At 50.3% G+C, this 21082-nt stretch overlaps 1 protein-coding gene across 4 annotated transcripts in view; it reads right to left on the bottom strand.

The window, feature by feature from the left end:
• Window positions 1–21082, bottom strand: part of CIB4 (calcium and integrin binding family member 4) — a 98840-nt gene that overhangs the window by 33233 nt on the left and 44525 nt on the right. For 3 of the 4 annotated variants that reach the window (XR_011426150.1, XR_011426149.1, XM_070235765.1), the window contains one exon: window positions 8913–9009. Coding sequence is in view for 2 of the 4 variants with exons in the window: in XM_070235765.1 (XP_070091866.1) it covers window positions 8913–9009 (97 nt within the window). In the remaining 2 variants the exon portion in view is untranslated. Of the gene's footprint in view, window positions 1–8912; window positions 9010–17645; window positions 17681–18130; window positions 18283–21082 lie in introns of those variants that run through there. The other variant, XM_001502704.6, reaches the window with a different exon arrangement.

The raw sequence follows: 21082 nt of genomic DNA, 5'->3' as shown, positions 1-21082 counted from the left end.
GGGAGGGGCCTGGCCTGGGGACTTGGGAAGCAGACAATTCCCAGGCCTGCCATAGGAGTCTGGGAGGCTGGGCTCTGGGAAGGGCCATGCCAAAACGAGCGGGGCCTGAGTACAGGCCTCCCAAATCCACGAGCCGCTCACGTGTGGTTTGCTGCCCAAGGGCGGGCATTTGAGGGGGTCCCAGCCAGAGATGGGAAAAGCCATTCCCGCCTCAGTCACCAACTATCCAGGCCACCAGCTCCTTCCCATCCTCCTTTCTCCTCCCGCCACACACATGTACACACACACGCATGTGTCACCTGCTTGGTGACCTTGATTTCATCTTCCTCCAGAAGATGGAGAAGTATGGCAAGGAAGGAATAGAAGTATTTCTGCAATTGTGTGGCTTTGGGTAGAGCTTTTAACTTCTCAGAGACTCAATTTCCTCATCTGTAGGATAGGGAGATACCACCATGCTTTACAGACCTGCCGTGAGAATCGGATGAAGCCCAGCATGAAAAGAGCTTGTAGCCATGAAGCACGTGACCAATGGCAGCGGATATTTGGAGCTGGAAAGCAGAATTGCTACAACCATCCAATCTTTCTTTTTTTAGCAAGCCAGGGAGAATATCTGAGGGTGAGGGAGGGGCTCAGGGCAGTGGCCTAAATACAGCATGAGGATTACCACTCTCCAGCTGTCCTGGCCGGGGCTGTGGGTGATCAAAGACGCCCCCCTCCCGGGCTGCTGCCTCCCCTACATGCTCACGCCCCTGCTCTCTGGTAATATGGGTGCTCTGAGGACTGCCCTGAGCTCACGGAGACAAGAGGTGAGTGTCAGGAGCAGGCAGGCCAGCTCCCCATCAGGGATCTAGCCTCAAATGGCATTTCCTCAGGATGTGGTGGGAGTTCAGGTCGTGCAGCAGATCTGAGGCTGGAGCGGGAGGCCTGGGTTCCCACCCTGACTCAGCCTCTGCCCAGCGCTGCGGCCTTGTATGGGTCTTGTCCTGTCTGTGGGCCTGGGTTTCTTCATCTGTAAAGGCCTCCCCACCCTTGCGGGGTGCGGTGAGGTGGTGGCCACGAAAAGGCTCTGACAAAGCTGATCAAACACCACACGAGGCAGATTCCCGAGTCTAGCAGCGGCTTGCCCTCCCATCTGGACCTCAGTGGTACCAGCAGATTCAAACCTCTCCAAGTGTGCCGTCTCCCACAGAAAAGGGGCTCAGGGACCCGACGGCTGCTGGGACCCCTTCCAGCCCAGGATTCTGCCAGACGACGCAGGACAGTCATTTATAAGAGCAGTGTTTTCCTTGGATGGACTGCCTACCCTTTGATCCCTGCTCCCTCTGCTGTCAGTGTGGATAATAACTCAGCCGGCTGCGGCCAAGGGAGAGCTGATGTCCAGGTGCCTGAGCACCAAGCCCCGGCCCTGGCCCAGCCATAGGACGGCATCCAGGGAGGTCTTTCTGGGGCCCTGGGGGAGGGATGCTGTGCCTAGACTTGCCTGGCTGCTCCAGAGGCCACTCAGCATCCTAAGAAGTGGGGAGGGATGCCGACAGAGCATGACCAAGGTGTTTCTGGTTGGGTCTCTCTAGGAGGGCCCGTGCCCAGGGTACCCTGGGTGCATCTGTCTGGGCCCAGCATTTGGCACTGGGGTCAGAATCTGAGCTCTGCCAAGCCCCCATGGCTTGTGGTTTTTTCTCTTTACTCTTTACCCAGAATTTCATGAGAAAAGGCCTTGTGAGTCCCCAAGCCCTCTCAGTGCACAACACACAGTAAATACATCATAGCTACTTACGGGGTGAAGGGACAAGAACCAGGTGTAAGAACGCCTATCCATCAGACTCCAGAAAATGTCTCTTACCCATGGGAATTTCCCTCTGATAATCAACAGGACAAGGAGTGACAGTTCCCAGAGGTCCTTGGGGAGGGGGGCAGCTCCCAGAGCAGCCTGGCTGGGCTGTGGGGTGGTGTGGGGACGGGAAGCGAGAGAGGACAGCATGGGAGCTCTGAAGACAACAGCCGGGTGGAGCATTCGGGAGGCTGGGAGCAGAGAGAGCCAGAGAAGAGTTTGGGGGCAGCTGCTGTCTGTGTGGAAGGTTCTGAGACAGCAACAATGAGGAGAGGGTATTTTTGAAATGCTCTATTGAACACTAGGAATGCAGGTGTTATTCTTGGGTAAAGATGACACGTTGAACACTCGCCTCTATTTTCGCTGCCTTCTGACTCGCACAGAAACTAAAGGAAGTCTTTAGAGGCATGACCCATAACAACAGAGAGAACACGGGAGGACAGCAGCAGTCACACAGTGACCTACGTGGGAAGCAGAGGAACGAGTGGTAACTGACCCACCAGGCACGAGAGAGCAGGACCCTGAGCCCATGGGGGGTAAAGTTGGTTATCAACCTGTTCTACCCCCCCGGAATCCTCTAAAGGCTCTGGAACTGGGGCACTGGTCACACTGGAAACGAAGGTTGGCTGAAAGCCGGATTGATTGACAGTGTTGAAAAGCAGTTGGAATTCTAGGCCTCCCCCTCCACTCGACGCTGTGGGGTGACTGCCCCTCCCTGGTCCCTGCAGACGACTGGAGGATTGTTCTCTGGGAAGAGACCACAGAGACTTTCTGCACTGGGGACGTCAGCCGCGTTGAGAACTGCAGATTAAATAAATTCTTGTGCACTGAAGCCTGGGACTCCACCAGCCCTCTTTCCTGACTTCGCTCCAGGACACTGGCAGCCAGAATTTTACTCTCATCTTCTCTAGAGCATCCTCAAGAAACAGCCCCTTCAGCTCACCCTCCAGGGGAGCTCCCAGTCGATAAACTCCACCCAGGGACTCCAGCTTTGACACAGCATTTATTTATTTATTTTTTTAAGCTTGGCACCTGAGCTAACACATGTTGCCAATCTTTTTTTTCTTCTTCTCTCCAAAGCCCCCCAGTACATAGTTGTATATTGTAGTTGTGAGTGCCTCTGGTTGTGCTATGTGGGACGCCGCCCCAGCATGGCCTGATGAGCAATGCCATGTTCACGTCCAGGATCCAAACCAGTGAAACTCTGGGCCGCTGAGACGGAGCCCGTGAACTTAACCGCTCAGCCATGGAACCAGCCCCTCCCCACTCTTAATTATAAGCAGACGACTACCAGATACCCAAGGAAGGCCTCTGACACAAACACAGAGACCCAAACAAACTAGTGGGGAAAAAGCACCTTGGTGAAAAGATCGGGGGGAACATTGCATCCAGGAAAAAGAGGGTGCTATTTTAAAAAGAAATAACAGAGAACAAAAATGAGCTCTTGAAAATTAGAAGCATGACAGAAGTGGAAAACTAAATTAGGGTTGAAGATAAAGTTGAGAAAAGTCCCCACAAAGAAGAGCAAAGAGATGAAGAGGAAAAAAAGGAGAGAAGGGGAGAAAAGTGATGGGCCAATTCATGACTAGATGTTAGTGCTCCAGGAGGAAACACAGAAAACAGAGGGGAGAAAATGATCAAAGAAAATAATTAGTGGAAATATCCTAGAATTGAGGGACAGTTTCCAGACTGAATGGGTCCTCTGTGTGCCCCATACATGAAGAAAAAGACCCAAACCAACTCACATCGTTTTTTTCCAGAAAGAAAAGAAACAAGTTACAAAAAGAGATCAGGAAACAGAAAGACTTTAGACTTCTCAGTAACAACAGTGAAAGCTGAAATGCAGTAGAGTGATGCTTTCCAAATTCTGAAGAAACATAACATCCAACCTATAATTCAATTCCATCTAAACTCTCAGTCCAATGTGAAGGGAGAATAAAGACGTTTTCAGATATGTAATGTGGCAAAACATTTACCTCCATGCACCTTTTATCAAGAAGCTACTAAAGGATGCACTCCACAAAAACAAGGGAGTAAACAGAGAGGGAGGAAGACAGGAAATGAGGGATCCAAGGGGAAGAGGAAAAGAATCTTGATGATTGTGAAAGAAGATCCCAGAATGACAACATGTACCAGGCTCACAGGGCAACCCAGCCCTGATTAGAGCAACTCAGAAGGCTCCAAGAGAAATTCTGCCAAGAAAATGGGCTGTGTAGAAAATGTCTCACTTCTGAATTCCTTGGAGGAGATTTAGATGATTGGCAGAGGTATGGTGTCAACTTAATGATAAGTATGTAGAAAACTAAGCAAAAACGATGATTACATCTGGGAAAGACAACCACCACAACGAAATGTGCAGAAAGGGAAAAGTAACCATAGTCTATTGCACGGCTCAGCTCTGAATGGCATATGCAGTCATGATAATGGAAACCCTGAATATTGGTCTAACCAAAATCATGATATGACTGCATTGGAAGGGCAGAGGAATGGCGAGTGATGTGCAGGATGGGCCTAGGGGAGGAAAAGAATTAAACCTCTTCTCTAGGGGAAGTGAAAGGCTGCGATATCTAGAAGGAGCCATACAAGGGTGCTCTTTAGAGATCTGGAGGCAAATACCAAGAATCAGCTAAGAGCTGAAAATGGTTGCCTTTAGAGAAGGGAAATGGGGGTGACCCTCCTAGGGCAACTTGACTCTGGGCTTGCATGAATCATTTTGATTTAAAAACTAAAAAAAAAATTAAAAAAATACAACTCCCATCTCTGCCCCTCCTATTCTGGTGATTTTTCGAGTGACTGAAAAAATATCAGGACTTTTCATGGCTAAAAGCCTTGGGAGTAAGTTCTTTTCGAGCTATCCTGAGCAGATAGGCCCAGCCTATAAGCAGATATCAGAGAGGCTCAGAAAAAATGGGGATAGATGGAAATGGAGATGGAGCTGATACCCCAGGGGCCACACCTGGACTGTCTCCTGACGCCTCAGGCCATTTCCTAACCTCTCTGTGCTTTACAGAGTTGATGCTGCGATCAGCGACCAGCGTAGTAGGGGCCAGGCTGTGCCCAGAGCACCTGCCTGCAGGAACCCCAGAGGCAGAGGTGGGAAGAGGCCAGAAGAGGGCCGTGGCCCCTTCAGTGCAGCAAGTCCATCATAGCAGCTCTGAAACCCCAAGCTCTTCCCTTGAGCCCTACTGTCCAGTCATCTTGGCCCCAGAAACTAGAAGCCCGGGTCACACCATGCCACTACTCATCCGTGTTTACAGAAAGCAAGATTATTATTTACAAGAACAGAAGCATTGAGCTAATTCACTTTTAAATACACCAAAGAGAGCAGCAGACAAAAAAACAAACTCAGAAACTTCTGAGTGGAAAAGGGCCACCATGTCCCGGCCTGGCAGGGCATTCTCGTCATCAGGCCTTTCCCGCCACCCTCTGCTGCCCAGGCCACTCTGGCCTTGCTCTCTGCTGACGAGCAGACCCTTCCCGATATTAACTAAACTACTTTTTCCCCGAGTGAATCCAGGTTAAGAAAACAGAAGTTTCTTCCCAGACCACTCAAGCCCCTGAGCCAAGTTGTAGCGGTACCCAGAGCTCCCTGGGGCCCAGTTCTCAAAGCGTTTGCAGAGATGTGTTCTGGGCAGTGTGAGTCACGCAGCTCCCGTCCTTAGGGCCGCAGAGGACACAGGGACACTTGGGCCCCCGCTTCCCAGCAAGCCTCTCCTTGCTCATTGTGGGAAGGAAGCTTTCTGCTTCGCCCAGGGTAGGAAGGACCCAGAGGAGGACTTCGGTCCCAGATCTGAATCCCCACAAGCCAGTCTGAGGACCAGGGATGGTCAATGACAAAGTTCTTGACAACCAGCGACAAAGGGAGAAAATAAGGACAAATAGGGGTGTGTCTGGAGAGAACTGTTCTTGTTTCTGGGATGAGATCCTTCTCACATTTTTGTTCCAAATGACTATGTTAAACAAATGAAATGGTGATTGTGGATGACATTTTTTAATGCCTTTGCTTGGCAAAATTGGGAAGTTGGCATCTCTAGCTAGTTCCTCCTCAACAAAAAAATTTTTTTGAAATTTTATCGGGCTATGAAAGTCCAAAGTCTGGGACGTGCTGTGGTCGATTATACAAAAGAGAACAAGACCAGGCCCCAGGGCCAGAACCACGGACTCGGAGGGCGAGGAGGGCACCGACGTGTCCCGTCTCCCTTTGATACCTACGTATGTGTTAGAATACCCTGGCAAATGCTTGGCCAGCCCCCGCTTGGTGCCCTTCAGTGACTGGGAGATCATTCCCGCTGCTCTCATGATTAGAGAGTGCTTCCTTGTATGGTCTAGAAAACTGCGTCCTTGAACCTGGGCCTGTGCGTGGGAACACCTAGAGCCTGCCCTTTCCTCTTTTAAAAACAACCTTTCACCTGCAGAAAAACAGGCTCCAGGCTGCACCCCTCCCACCCAGTCTTCTTTGGTTGGGGTCTATTTGCTCCACCCCCACCCCCATCCCCAATCATTCCTCTTGTGCAGTGACTTGCCTAAGATCACACGGCTAGCAAGTGAGTTCAAACCCAGCTCATCCGATCCTGGCCCAGAGCCCCACCCCTAGTTCTCCAGAAGTGGCCAGAGCTCAGCATCCTCAATTCATCTGATGGTTCTGGCTGTTCAGAACCAGTTGGAAAAGCAACAGAGAATCCCAAATGAAAAAAAAAGTACAAAAAAGTAAATGTGATCCCAATAAACACATACATCTGCGCAGAAAAAAAGTCTGGAAGGAAATAAGGCAAAATGGTCATGGCGGTCATCCCTTGAGGTGGGCTGTGGATGTTTTTACCATATTTTTGCTTTTCTGTGTTTTCCAGTTTTTCTACAATGAACTGGTTTTTCTTTGTATGATAGAATAAAGTAATGACCATTTAGAAGGATGAAATAAGAAAGTCCCAAGACTCCATCTCAGTTCGCAGCCACAGTCAAGAGAACCAGCTCTGGGGGGTCCTGTGCTCCGGAGGTGGCCCCAGACCCCAGCCCTGCCTGTGTGGGGAAGAGCCGCCCCTCACACTGCTCTTCCAGGCCCTGTGCTTTTTTTTTTTTTTTTTCCCTGAGGAAGGTTCGCCCCAAGCTCACATCCGTGCCAATCTTCCTCTGTGTTTTAGTATGTGGGCCACTGCCACAGCATGGCCACTAACAAAGTGGTGTAGGTCCGTGCCTGGGAACCAAACCCAGGCCACCGAAGCTGAACTCAACCACTAGGCCACGGGGGCTGGCCTGAGTCCCTGCTCTTTTAAAGCAGCCTGACATTCTCTACATCCGCTACCTGCCTCAGTTGCCAAATGGTGAGCCCACAGCCACGCAGACCCCGGACCCTCCAGAGTTGCTGCCCGATGTGCTCCTGTCCAGCCCCATCTGCCCCTCCTCTGTTCTTCTCAGGCCTTGCTGTCCCCTAGCCCCCACCCTACCTGGCTTCCCACCCCTGAGATGGAAGAGAGGAGTGGGTGGGGAGCATAGTGGAGGGTGTGGAGGAGGACACCTCATCCCTGCAGGTCTGTTACACAGCATAGGCTGTATATACTGTTTTACAGACAAGACACTAATGCTTAGAGGGGAGATGTGTCATTGGTGTGGTGTGATGGAGCTGGGCCCAGATCCTGTCCTCTGATCCAGTCCGGTGCTTGCTCCTCTGGGCTCAGAATAGAGCCCCCAGGCCCGACTAGTGTGTGCTTGCTCCCCGCGGAGTGCTGGGGCCATGAGTCAGCGGTCACCCTCCGTGCCAGCCCTCCAGGGCAGGTCTTTGCCAGGTGTTCCCCTTGTGCCCTCAGGGCGCCTTACAGACCCAGACACACGGTCACTGCTGAGCCAAGCCCTGATTAGAAGTGGAGGGCCCGGCCTGGGGCTCAGAGTCCTGCCTGATGGTCCAGGCTCTGCTGTCCTTGTGGCCCTGGGCAAGTTGTTTCCCTCTGGAGCCTCGGGTTTCCGACGGGTAAAACAGGCAGAGCATGTTTGACAGTGATTCGACTGGGGGGGTCTGTAAGGTTCTTTCCAGGCTGAACAATCAGACATTCTGGGATTGACCAGTGACACCAACCCCCCCTGGGGAGGGGAGGGCAGAAGCTTCCCATTGGGGCTCGCCTCTCTGGGCTGGCTCCCACCCCGGGTCCCAGCCGCCACATGGATGAGTGTTGAGCATCCAAGTGTGGGCGCACGTGTGCATGTGGGAGGTGTGGATGTGGAGACATGCCTGTGTGGGTGTGGGGTGTGAAGGGGTGTGTGGGTGAGTAGGGGTATCAGAAGGACAGGCTCCTCGTTTCGTATCTTGCACAGGCACATTCTCCAATTATTTCAGTTTTCGGGGGATTCTGCTCCTTTCCTCTCCAAGACCCCAGCTCCCAGTTCCACATCACATCCCCTCCACACCCCTTCTCCTGCCTTTGTCCTCTCTGGTCCTGCCTCTCTCTCAAGCCCCAGCTCTGTGTTCTTTCCCTGTCTCTGCCCCAGAACAGGGCCTGTCAATTCAGAGCGGCCGCGCAGCCTTCGCTGAATGTGTGCCCCCTCCACCCATGTGGTCTCTCCCTCAGGACCGCCGCCCCCCAACCCCATCCCCGGCCCTCTTCCAGGAGGTGCCCAGCCCTCTCAGAGCCCATCTTGTTTCAGACAGAAATGAAGATGGGCTCTCGTTGCACAATGACAAATGCAAACCATTATTCTGTTGAGACCCAAATGAAAAATCGGGAAGCCTAACACCGTCAGGATTTGTTACCCTGACATCGCCTCTCTATGCACTGCACAAATTTTAACTGAAGTCTCAGGAGGGATTGGGGAGCCCTTTTATTGTACACCTCTGGGCTCTTCCAGGTGCCCTGGGAGAAGGGCAGGGCCTTCTCACCACAGGGACAAAGGCTCAAGGATGGTCCCTACAAGATTGGAAGTGGAGGGTGCTGACAGCTCATGCAAGCTCAGCCTGTTGGAGTGTAAGGAAGCTTAGGGAGCACATGGAAAGTCCTAGCCACTCCCACCACTTCACCCATTTCACAGGTGAGGAAACAGACCAGCACACTCAGCCCCTCAGCTGATCCTAGTGACACCACGCCCATCCTGGACTCACCCTCAGGGCCGGCAGGGAGCTGACTTGGTCCATGGTTAGCGTCGCCTCCTTGTAGTATTTCCCAGGGGGACAGAGCTTCAGGAAGGTGTCGTGGATGCTAAGAAGAGAGGCATGATGAGCTGAGGAGTGGACACCAGCAAGCCCCCTCCCTGGCGGGGCTCTCCTGGGAGGAAGGGGAAGTTGGATTGATTGACACAGAAAAGGCAGTTATAAGTCATTCCTCCCTTCTAGAAACATCCCTGAGGCTCCAGTGTGCCCAGTATACCATGGAGAATGCAAAGAGGAGCTGGGCATGAGGAAAGGTAGGTGAATGGGCTCTGTAGCCTGGAATATACTCTCCAAGTGTTAGTCATAAGACATCAGAGCTGGAAGGGACTTCTGTCGTCACTCAATCTAGTCCCTCATTTACAGATGGAGAAACCAGGAGGGCCTTGGGGACGCCAGTGTGCTACCCAGGCCATCTGCCCAGCCCCACCTGCAGCCCAGAGAAAAGAAGTCATGTAGTGAGAGTGTGGCCAAGTCAGGATTAGAACCCAGCTGCCAGCAGCCAGCAAACCACACAGCCACCCTAGACCCAGCAAGCTGGTTCCACAGACTGTGGGACTGAGCAATCATCCCAATGGATCTTATAGTGGATGTCTCTGTCTGTGGGCCCCAACACTGGTCCAGGGAATTTTGCTTGTGAGTGGCAGGCCAAAGGTAAAATGGCTGTGTGACCACCGAGAGGAAGAGGGCAGGAGTGAACTCTGCCCAGGCCAAGAGAGGACCAGCCCCCATCCTCCACACCTCCCACCCCATATTCATGGAGGACAGACTCCATCAGCCTTTTAAGGGGCCCTGAACTGTCACCAGAGACTTTACTCTGACAAGTTTGGGAGGGAGCCGAAAAGCGGGGTGTGGAATGAGTGGGGGGAGCATGTTCCAGGAAAGAATGGGGGTGGGGGCGGAGGGCACTGAAAGACAGCAAGGAGGAAAAGAAAGCCATCCTTGCTGGAGCGTCCAGTGGCCTACAAGGGGAGGGGGCAGTGGGAGCAGTCTGCCCCAGCCAAAAGGAGTATTTTATCACTGTCATTATTAGAATTCTGGTATGAGGTGATAACAAAAAGCAGACTGACTTTCAGTAAATTTTATTAATTTCTAAGAATTCTCTGAGGCCACGCACCCATATGGCCGGCACCCGGGGGGACCACTCCTGCTGTCCCCAACCGTGGTTCTCCCGCTGCACGCTGCCAACTCTCACGGACATTTGTCGTGTAACCTGCTTGACAATCTTGCAAGGAAGGGACCATTATCTCTATTTTACAGAAGAGGAAACTGAGGCTCAAGGAGGTAAAATAACTTGCCTAAGGTCACACAATGGTGTGAAAGCCGGAACTGTGGACACCTGAGCTCTGTCCCCAGGGGCCCAGAAGGAAAGATCGGCAGGACTGCTGAGGGAAAGAGGAGGAGCCCTACTGCTCTTGCCAGCCTCTCCCCTTGTTCACCAAGCTCTGTGTGCTGGGTGCACTCAAGCGCATTATCTCATTGAATCTTCCCAACAACATGTAGGAGAGGTATAGGGGTGATCATTTCTGTAGATGGGTAAACTGAGGCTCAGAGAGTTTAAGAGGTGTGCCCAAGGTCACATAGCTTAGAAGAGATAGAGTGGGGTCAGAACCCTAAACCAGGTTCTTTGGACTGGGCTGCCCACCCCCAAAGGTCCACCCCACCCAGGTGAGAGATTCTCAGCTCCCTGGAGTGCCTTCTGGGGAGGGGGTGCCGCAGGAGGGCCCTGCCCGGACTTTATGCCTTCCCAGGCCACCGAATGGGTGGGCTGCCCACAGATGAATCGTGGCTGCATCTCAGCTGCCACAAAATGTTCTCTCTTCCTCCAAATATGGATCAGCCAGCTCTAAATGGAACTCTGAATTAATCACTAATGGACTCAAAAGTCAAAGCCATTTGAAAAACTCACACGTTCAGCCTGCCAGAAACCAAGCGGCCAAGCTGTGGCTCCCTTCCACACTTAGCCCAGACGAGGGGAGGGGCTGTCTGGGGGCCCAGAGGCCCTGAGATGGGGGAGGAGACCAGCTTCGCTGCTCACACTCTGTGAGAACTTGGACCTCCTGTGTCCCCTCTCCTGCCTCAGTTTCCCCTCTGTAAAATGAGTCTCAGAGATCCCCCTGGCTCCCTCTAGTTCAGGCATTCTAAGGCTATTTCTGTACCTCTCTCTGGCATCCCGTCCACCCCCTTGCCTCTGAGGCCCTCTAATTTAGCAGTTTTCAACTGGGTCCCACACTAGAATCATGTGGGAAGCTTGTAAAAGGATCCATGCCCGCCCCTGGAGGTTCTCATTCAAGGCCAAGTGGGGCCCAGACACCCAAAGGTTCTGCAGGCTTCCGGGTTTGTATTGTACAGGCAGGACTGAGAACGCAGCTCCTGCACGAGCCTTGATTTCCATTCTGCTCATCCCAGCTGGGGCTCGGACACCTGGGCTACACCCCCTCCCATGGAGTCAAGAGTCCTTTGCCCTATGGTATGGCCTGCAGGTATTTTATAAACGGCCCTATCTTTAGCCTGAAAATGTAGCTTTTAGTCCCATGATCTGCTACTTCCAAGCTGTGTGACCTTAGACAAATCACTTTATTTCTCTGAGCCACTTTCCTCCTTTGCAGAAAGGAGATGATAATACCATGAACATAACAGCTCCACATACTCAGCACTGACCCCCGCACCAGGTACTGCCCTAACTCCTGACACAGGTTTGATCATCTAATTGTCCTAATAGTAACCACATGAGGTTAGGTTCTATTACTCTCATATCACGCTTTCTCTAAGTCTGGAAACTGAGGCTCAGTGAGGGTAGGAAACTCACCCACGGTCACACAGCTAGTAATTGGCAGAGCTGAGCCTCGAACCCAGGCCTTTGGCTTCCAGGAAGCAAGCCTGTGACCACTCTGCCTACTGCCTTTCCAGTACTCTAGGAGAACCAGGAGCTAATGGCCAGGACAGCGTATGGAGACTGGAAGGTGTGGGGACCTCAGGGGTGCTAAAAGGAGAGTGGCCTCATGGCCGTGTTAGCCTGTGCAGAGGTTAGGGGCAAAGCTTCAGGCTCCCAGACCCATGCCTAGCCCAAGATCGAATCAGTAGCCATCCCTGAGTGAGACAGCATCGTCCAAATTGCATAGACTGAGTCAGGCTGACCCAGACTCAACCGTGGAGGTGTAAAGGAAGCCATATGCACCCTCTTTGGGTCAGACCCCAGATGCAGAATCTGCAGCCACAGCTGAAGACAAGGGCCCAGAAGGGCCCGTGCGCTGAACCCAAAGAGACATCTGGAAGGTGAGGACTTCCAGGGCAGCAGTTCCACCAGAAGATGGAGAGGGCTGACCTGGAGCTGAGGCCAAAGGGACCCTGCTCTTTCAGAGACCAAGAAGATATGAAAATTCTCACAGGCGAGAAATTTAGGGTGGATAGACCCCTTCTTGGAGAGTCAAGCCAAGGCAGCCCTGGACTTGGAAGGGGCCAGCTCTAAGACCAGAGTATGTCACATGTGGTCTGCCCCTCCCAGCATGTGTCATCTGAGATCTGGTGGCCAGGCCTTTATGTCCTATGCAGGCCTTTACGTCAGAGACAAGAACGTAGGAAAGTATTAAACTAGGGCAGAGCAGCCCTTCTCCACAGGGTAGTCCTGCCTGTCGGTCTCATGGATACTTTTTTTCAACTGGATGAATCCATCCAACTGCACTGTCCTCCAGGCCACGTTTCTTTGTCACATTCATGGGAAAATCGCAACACGTTGGCAAAGGCAACACAGGAAAATTGTCACAAAGTGACAAGTTGGGCATAGTCTGGCCCAACTTGGCTGTGGCAGCCCATGATGGCTGCTTTGTCCTCTGAGCATCACGTGCCATCTGCTCCCTGAGCCACCGCAAGGACTGCTTGGTGTCCCTAACAAAGCTGTCCCTTCACTTTTCAGACAATTCACCCACACTCACCCTAATGTAGTCAGTCCCAGGTCCCCTCCAAGAAGCTAACCTATGGTCGGCTTGTCTGTGTGTGTGTGTGTGTGAGTGTGTGTGTGCACCCTCCCAGAGATATTCTCTGCGTACATATGTATGTATGTTTAACCCTTTATTTTACAAAAACAGTAGCATCCTGTATATACCAGTCTAATTTACCAAAGTAATACAGTTAAGTAGGCTAAAAGCACAAATAGTACTATAATACTTACAACTAACATTACTAATATCCAGTATTCCGCACACCTCTCTACCCCTGCTCTCCAGAGGCAGCATTTAAAAAATATTTTGCTACTTCTCTTGGTTATTACTTCATATTTACTTGTATTTCTAAATGCTGTGCTGATACTGCCATTTGTTGATATTTTTTCATTGTTGACAGTATCTTGTGACCTCTTACTATAAAAAAAAAAGAGAATTTACCTCTCTATATACTTCTCCATCCTGCAACCTCCTAATATAAAAAGATTTGCCTGAATCAATATTTGGTGTTTAAATCATTATTATTATAAGCACGTTATTTTATATTTATACATATTATTGTATATTTTATCTGTTTTATTCAACCACTGCTCACAGCTGAGTTCCCTACTACAGCATGATAACATTTTCTTTCTTTCAAGGTTTTTGTTTTTCCCAGAGTTCATAATCACTTATGTTTTTCTTTTGTTCAGGTTTCAGTGTCTCTCTCATTATTTCATCTCCAAACTTTCTGCAGAACTTTAAAATTCTCAGGATGGTTTATACATCACATCATCTATAGGTTCATTTTGTTTTCTTGGAGGCATCTCTCTTTGAATCCCTGAATCCTAATTCTGATCTGGACTAAGCGCTTTTCAGGCACTGTTGTCATCCTTGGGCTTCCCTTCCTTATCATTTTTGATATTCATTTTGCCTTTCTCTATGCTGACTTCCTTTGTTTCCTGGATCCTAAGTTTTCTTTTTTCCTCAATTTACTTACTAGTTTTAATGGAGCACGTCCTCCAAAAGCTTCCTTTAAAAAGGTGCATAAAGGAGATCATTTTTTTTTTAATTTACACATCAAAAAATATTATTTCAGGCCAGCCCTGGTGGTCTAGTGGTTAAGTTCAGCATGCTCCACGTGGGCAGCCCAGGCCTGGTTCCCGGGCGCAGACCTACACCACTTGTCTGTCAGTGGCCATGCTGTCACAGCGGCTCACATGCAGAAAGAAGGAGATTGGCAACTGTTAGCTCAGGGTGGATTTCCTCAGCAAAACAAAATATATTATCATTTCACCTTCTCTCTTGACTAATAGTTTAGCTAGGACTTAATTCTAGATTGGAATTTTTTCCTTAGACTTTTGAAGGAAAAAATAGTCCTGTCTTCCAACACAAGTCCAAACCATTCTGATTCCTGATCCTGTGTATGTGTTGGTTTTTTTCTCTACGGAAGTTTTTAGGAGCATCTCATTATCTCTGGCATTCTGAAATGTTGTTATAATATGACTTAATGTAGGCTTTTTAAAATTCTTTTCTCAAATACCTAGTGTCCTTTTGCTTTCAATGCATACATAATGAGCGAGGCTCTAAAAGCAGACCGGAAGCTCATCCCTGCTTGTCATTGTGCCTGGTGGCCCTGAGTCAGAGCCTGTCTGGCTCCACTCTCCCCAGATGGTAAGCTCCTGTCTTCTGCTGGGGTGGGGAAGGGGTGCTGAGTGGATTGCAGGGCAAGAGAAGGGATCACGTAAGACTTTCAATCCACCTGTCTGGTCTCGCCTGACCCTGCACCCCGGCACTCAGAGACTGCTGCAGCTTTCTGGGCGCTTGACTCCAGCATCCCAATCCCTGCTTTCAGCTTTCTGCTCTGCTATCTGCATCACTTATCCATCTGCTTTCCATTCTTAAAATTTTTGTTGAAACTCTCCTTTATTGTCATCTCTTCAGTTCTTTTTGTCCTTATGGGTTTATTTCTTTTTTTCTAATTCCTTTACTCTCCTTTTAGTAGAGGGAACAGAGAGAAAAAAAGATGCTCAATTCTCCATATTAACCGGAAGACCCCTGCACTTCGCTTTCTTTACTTAACAATATCCCTTGGAGATGGCTCCGCGCCAAACCTAAAGCTCCTCCTCCTTCTCTCTAAGGGCAGTATCCCACTGATGGGTGGATGTAGAAGCATTTAGTTCATCCGCGCCCTCTTGATGCAAGTGCAATGGCCAAATGAGGTGCCTTTCCCTTTTTGAAGCAGCTTTCCACTCCTTCTCCGGTTCTCTTCCATTCTTCAAAACTCTTGACAGCTGTTCCACACTCTGGGCTGCTGCCCAGGATGTGGTCTTCTGGGTCTGGAGACTCACCTTGGTTTGACACAGCAGAGAGGTGCCCCACCCATCTTGGCATTTCGGTCCCCCTCAGTTCCTGTCTTGCTCTGTCTCATTTGAAGGTCTCCAACATGGAGAAACAAAGGCAGAGTACCCTCCATCATCCAGTCTGCATTCCTTAAGCAGTGGCATCCCCAACCCCTCCCCCAGCACTGACCCGTTCCTGTTCTTCAAGGCCCCAAAGGGCGGGCGCCTCCTGAACAGGAGCTCCCCAGGGGCAGGTATCGGCCCCTCATGCTCAGGCATGGAGCTGTCAAAGGAAGGTGCAGGCTGGAGAGAGCTTTGAGAGAGGCTGGTTAGGGAAGTTTGGACTGAGGTGGAGCCTTCCCTAGCATCAGTCACTGGCACCTGCCTCCCCAGTACAACACAGATCAAGCCATGTCCTTCCTATTGGGAGGTCATCTTCCATAGAGGAGGAAAGAGGTGGGAAACAGAACCTAGCCAGCGGCCACCTCGTGGCCTGGGTGGGCAGTTCAGAAGGGAGTCCTTAAGGATAGCTTTCTTCCAAGAAAATCTTTCTCAGAACGCCAGTACAAAACCCATGAAGATGGAGGGGCAAGGTTGCAGAGAGAGAAACTGAACCCCTCCCATTCTCCTCTCTCTTTGCTGATCCCCGCACACACACCACCACAACACTCACTCCTAGACAGCCTCTGGGGCATGTGTGAGGAGCCTTAGAGATCCAGAGAATTCCACTTAAGAGTCCTTGAACTTTCTGGAGTGGAAAGACGAGCAGGCACGGTCGTGCTCAATTGATGAGAGAATAAATTGGTGCAGCTCTTTTAAAGGACAATATTGTCATACCTATCAATGTTTTAAACACACCTACCCTTTGCCCAGCATTCTTATGGCTAGAAATTTCTCGTATGGATTTACTCTTACCTATTGGACAAGCTCTTTGTGCATAAATGTTTAATATAGCATTATTTGTAAAACTAAAAACCATAAACAACTTAAGTGTACATTATATGGGATTGGTAAAATGAATTATGGTTCATCGATAGGAGAGAACATTCATAGCCATTAAGAGAGAATGAGGCGTGTGTCTATGTGCCTAAGTAAAACTAACCAAGGTGAATACTTCAGGAAAAGGTCCAGAATGGTATGAATGGGCAAATGCTACAGTATGAATGGGATAAACTTTCTGAAGGATATATACGTGGGTCTACCTATGAAAAATTCTTCTGGAAGGCTAAATGAGAAACGAACTTTGAACAGTGCCTACCTTCAAGGAGAAGGCCTGGGAAGAGAGGAAGGAGACACTGACTTTTCATTTAGAACTTTCTGTGTTATTTGAATTTTCCAGCCATGCTCACATATCACTTTTTAAAATTCTGTTTACTTTTATTCAAGTGTTCCTTCTTAGAAAATATCAATAGGGGTTCTATGGGTAGTAGGCTGTGGGTCATTTGGAGTTTTGTCATATTTTTATATATTTAAAAAAGCGAATAAATATTAATTTTAAAAGGGAAATAATGTAACCCATGACTGTTCCTGGTCACTGTGGCTCCCTGTGCCCTGGCCATCCCTCAGTCCCCATCTGTGCCTGGGGAGTCTCATGCTTGCGACAAAGTCGTTGCCTTGCCTGGAACCCTGAGTGTGAAATATGGCTTCCAGGCTGAACATGATGGCTGAGGAGTCCAAGCAGAGACAATGAGGGGAGGGGGTTCCAGGCCTAAGGGTCCAAAAGTGGTCTCCTTGCTCCAACCTCACCCCACCCCACCCCCACCGAAAGTATGTTGGTGAGCTCATTTATCCATCTGACAAGTTTTTGTTGAGCACTTGGCCTGGCCCAAGCACTCACACGCCTCCCATGCCAGCCCTCTCTCTGCAACCCCGTGAGGCAGGCATGGACGGCCTCTCCACACTGTGAGGTGGGTGTCTTTGGCCTGGAGCCTTCCCCACTGGACAGCAACGTGCATGAGAGCAGGGCTGTTATAGCTCACCTTATACTCCCAGTGCCGTCACAGTGTCTGGTACATACCAAGCACTAAAGAGAGGCTAGGGGAGAGAGGGAGGCAGGGCTAGGGGAGATGCAGTACCAAGTCAAGTTTACCCAGCCAGTGCATGGCCCAAATGGATTTCAGACCTGTTTCGTAAGTCCTTCCCTCCTTTTTGTCATTACCCCAAGGAGGCCCTGCCCACCCCTGTGATGTTCTATGAAGAAATCTTGCCTTGGATTCCCGAAAAGGCGCAGCAGCCTAAAGCCTCATGTTTCACTCAACTCCAGTCATGACCTCAGATCCTCAGGGCTGGGGTCTGTCTCGCCTGCCATGTGCCAACCTCTTCTCCAGGACTCTGTGGCTCTGAGCAGGGACCACACTCAGGGACCAGAGTGAGGCTGCCTCAGAGCAAGGCTGCAGCTCAAGGGGAGGGAAAAGGGGCCCTCTACTCACCACAGGATTTCATTTCTGGTCAGGAAGGTCAGGGCCTACAACAAATCAGAGAGAGGTGACATGCCCACTCCATCCAGCCCTGCCCTGGCCCCGTGGGGAGTGGGGACTGGGGAGGAAAAGCCTATTCTCTCTCCGGGGAAATGGAGATGCTCCAGCCCTTGGCAAGGGATGCCTGAGGTGGTGGCAGAGGAGGAAATGGTACCCTTCCCTTCTCCTCGATCTTTGATGGCCTTGGGAAAGCGTGTGTTGGCACAGACCTGGAGAGACGAGACAAGATACAAACCCTGGGCTCTGAATCAGGAGACAAATAGGGGAGGGGGCTTGGAGGATTGGTCTGGGTCACACAGATGCAGGTTTAGCAGAGGCAAGGGCCGCCACTGCCCTGCCTGGTAAACTCTCCAGCTTCAGGCAAGAGTTTTCCCACTCATCCCTCCTGCCTCGGGAAGCCCCACCTCTGCCCAGAGTCTCCCGCCTGATCTACCCACCTGGTATTCTTCCAGGTCCTCCCAGTGCATCTGGTACCTCAAACACTGCCCCATGCCAACCCCACCCTTCTCTCTGTTGGCAGCAGAACCTTGGCCCCGACGGCTCACGGGCTGTGAGACCAGGTCATCCCGTTGCCATGGTGACCTACATTCCATCTTCTGCCCATTCTACCTGAGCGCCTGAGTGGGCACAGAAACAGGTTCTTTTGGTTCCCAAGGCTAATAGACATCACCCCCAAACAGCCAACAGAAAGGCAGCCTGACAACAGGGTTGAGAGTCATACTGTTCGCTCAGGAGTCACACTGCCTGGGTTCAAGTCCCAAGATCTGCCACATGCTGACAAGACGTGATGTGACCTTGGGCAAGTCACTCAACCTCTCTGTGTCTTGATTTCCTCATTTGTAAAATGGGGATGATAATCATAGGATTGCTGTGAGGATTGTTTGACTTAATACAGGTAACAATGCTGGCACATAATAAGTGCTTGATAAATATTAGCGATTAGGACCACGTCCCAAGCACTGTGCCGGGGGGTAGGGAAACAAAGATGAGTAAGCAGAGAGCTTGACCTCAAGAAGGGCGCAAAGAGCACAGAAGGAGGCATTCCACCTCCTCGTCAGGGCCCCTGCAGGAACAGAGGCCACTCTGTTATCAAATTATCTAATTAGGATGTCTAATTATCAAATTAGGATAATTTAAAGAGGATCTAATAAAGGGACTCTCCACAAAGATGAGGTCAGGGTGGAGAGAAACCACCCACGATAGTGAGGGATCCTGGGTCAGTAACCACAGAGTTGCCGCCAGTCCTGGCCCGACGCTCCTGGAATAAATACCCCAGGGCCACTCTCTCTGAAGCCATCAGTGTTACAAACCAGAAGGGTCCTCCCGAAGCCTCGCCTGCCTCCAGCAGGATCTGCGCGTCCGCCCTCACTGGGCTGGTGGTGCTTTCCTGCTTCCACCACGTCTTTCCGCACGCTCTCCTAGGTAAACATCCCTGGGGCTTTCCAACGGAGCTAATTTCTATCTCAAAATGCAGCGGCTCACTTTCCTCCACCTATCTTCCATGGCGATGGGGCCTGGCAGAAGACCCCAGGAGCCCTCAGTCCTTGATTTACTTGACAGACACAAGTGGAGCGTCTACAGTGTGCCAGGTACTTGGCCTGACCCTGGGGAGAGATGAGGGAATGTGGTCCCAGCCCTCAAGAGACAGCTACTTGCCACACAAACAGACACACACACCCCCCCAAGGAGATTGAGCAGATGTTACCAGAGAGGTAATAGTACTGAGTTATGAGTATTTAGAAGAAGAGAGACTGCAGGGCAAGAAGTCTCTGTGTAAGTGGTGGCGTTTAAGTGGTTGTTACAATGTCATGGTTAAGAATACGGGCTGGGGCCGGCCCCGGGGCTGAGCAGTTAAGCTGCTCGCTTGGCTTGGGCAGCCCAGGGTTTTGTTGGTTCGGATCCTGGGCGCAGACCTAGCATGGCTCATCAAACCACACTGAGGTGGGTCCCACAGAGCAGAACTAAAAGGACCTACAACTAGAATATACAACTATATACTGGGGGGCTTTGGGGAGAAGGAAAAAAAAAAGAGGATTGGCAATAATGTTAGCTCAGGGCTAATCTTAAAAAAAAAAGGACTATGGACTGGCTGCGTCACCTTAGGCAAGTCATAAACCTGCTCTAAGCCTCAGTTCCCCATCTGTAAAATGGGAATCATAAAAACCTACTTTATAGGATTATTGCAAGGATAAAATTAAATTGTATATATAAAGCTCTTATTTAGCAAGGCATATAATGAGTTCTCAGTAAAGGATGAACAATATTATTACTTTTTAAAGTTGGGCCTGGAAGAAAGTGTAGGATTTTAGACGGCACTTGCAGGCCTGGGGATTCCCACAGCGTGGGGTAGGGGGTGGGGGCCGAGAGAGCTGAGGATCACACCCCAGAGGGCTGCTTCCCACCCATGTCCCTCTCAGTCCTCCTGTTACATTGAGGTGCAAGTGGCGCTGGTGTGTGCCTTTAACACCTGGTTGACACCCGCTAAAAGGAGAACAAAACAAACTAGGGAACATTCCTGCAGCTTAGAGCTCCTAGCTGCTTATTCGTCAACTATTTATTGAGCTGGGAGGTGGGGACAGGGTGAATCAGACAGGGCCCTGCCCCGGCGGTGCCAGACACGCATAGGAAAAACAACATCCCTCAAATAGCCGACAAGTGCCCTGGAAGAAACGCAGCAAGGATGGGGGTGGGGGCTGCAGAGGCTCCCCGAGGAGGTGCCATTTGGGCAGAACACTGAGGGGCAAGGACAGGTGAGCCAGGCTGCGAAGTCGGGAGAGGTTTCCAGGCCCAGAAAGCAACAGCCTCCAGCTAGAACTTAATAACATGGTTTGGTTTTTGTTATATTTGTTTATATGGTTCCTTCCATTTTGAAAATGATGCAGGTTTGCCATTAATAACCTTGATAGAGAGTTTCCTTTATAAATATATCTGTTTAGTGAAAAGAAATAGGAGTCCATTTAAAGAAAAATATGAAGTAAATTATTCTACAGGTGGTAAGGGAATCTGCCAGAAATCACAGAGATCTCTCTCTCTTTCTCTCTTGCTCGCTCTTTCTCCCTCATATCCACCCTCAGTCCGTGCCTCCTCCACCTCCCCCACAGGCTCTGTGATTTCATCTTAGAGGGGGTTTTCATTGCCTACAAATAACAATAGTACGGTAAGAATATGACCTCACATTAGCATAGCCCTTTGTAATTCTAACACGCTTTACTATGTACCGTCTCGTTTGCTCATGAAATAAAAGCCTATGCTCCTTAAAAAAAAAAAAAACGAGGGAACGGCCTGTGGCCTAGTGGTTATGTTCTGTGTGTTCTACTTCTGTGACCTGGGTTCAGTTCCCAGGTGTGGACCTACACCACTTGGCAGCGGCCATGCTGTGGCACAGACGT

The sequence above is a fragment of the Equus caballus genome, chromosome 15 (genome assembly GCF_041296265.1).
Source record: "Equus caballus isolate H_3958 breed thoroughbred chromosome 15, TB-T2T, whole genome shotgun sequence".
Lineage (NCBI taxonomy): Eukaryota > Metazoa > Chordata > Mammalia > Perissodactyla > Equidae > Equus > Equus caballus.
The sequence above is the reverse complement of the archived record's forward strand: the minus strand, read 5'-3'. Positions and strand labels throughout refer to the sequence as shown.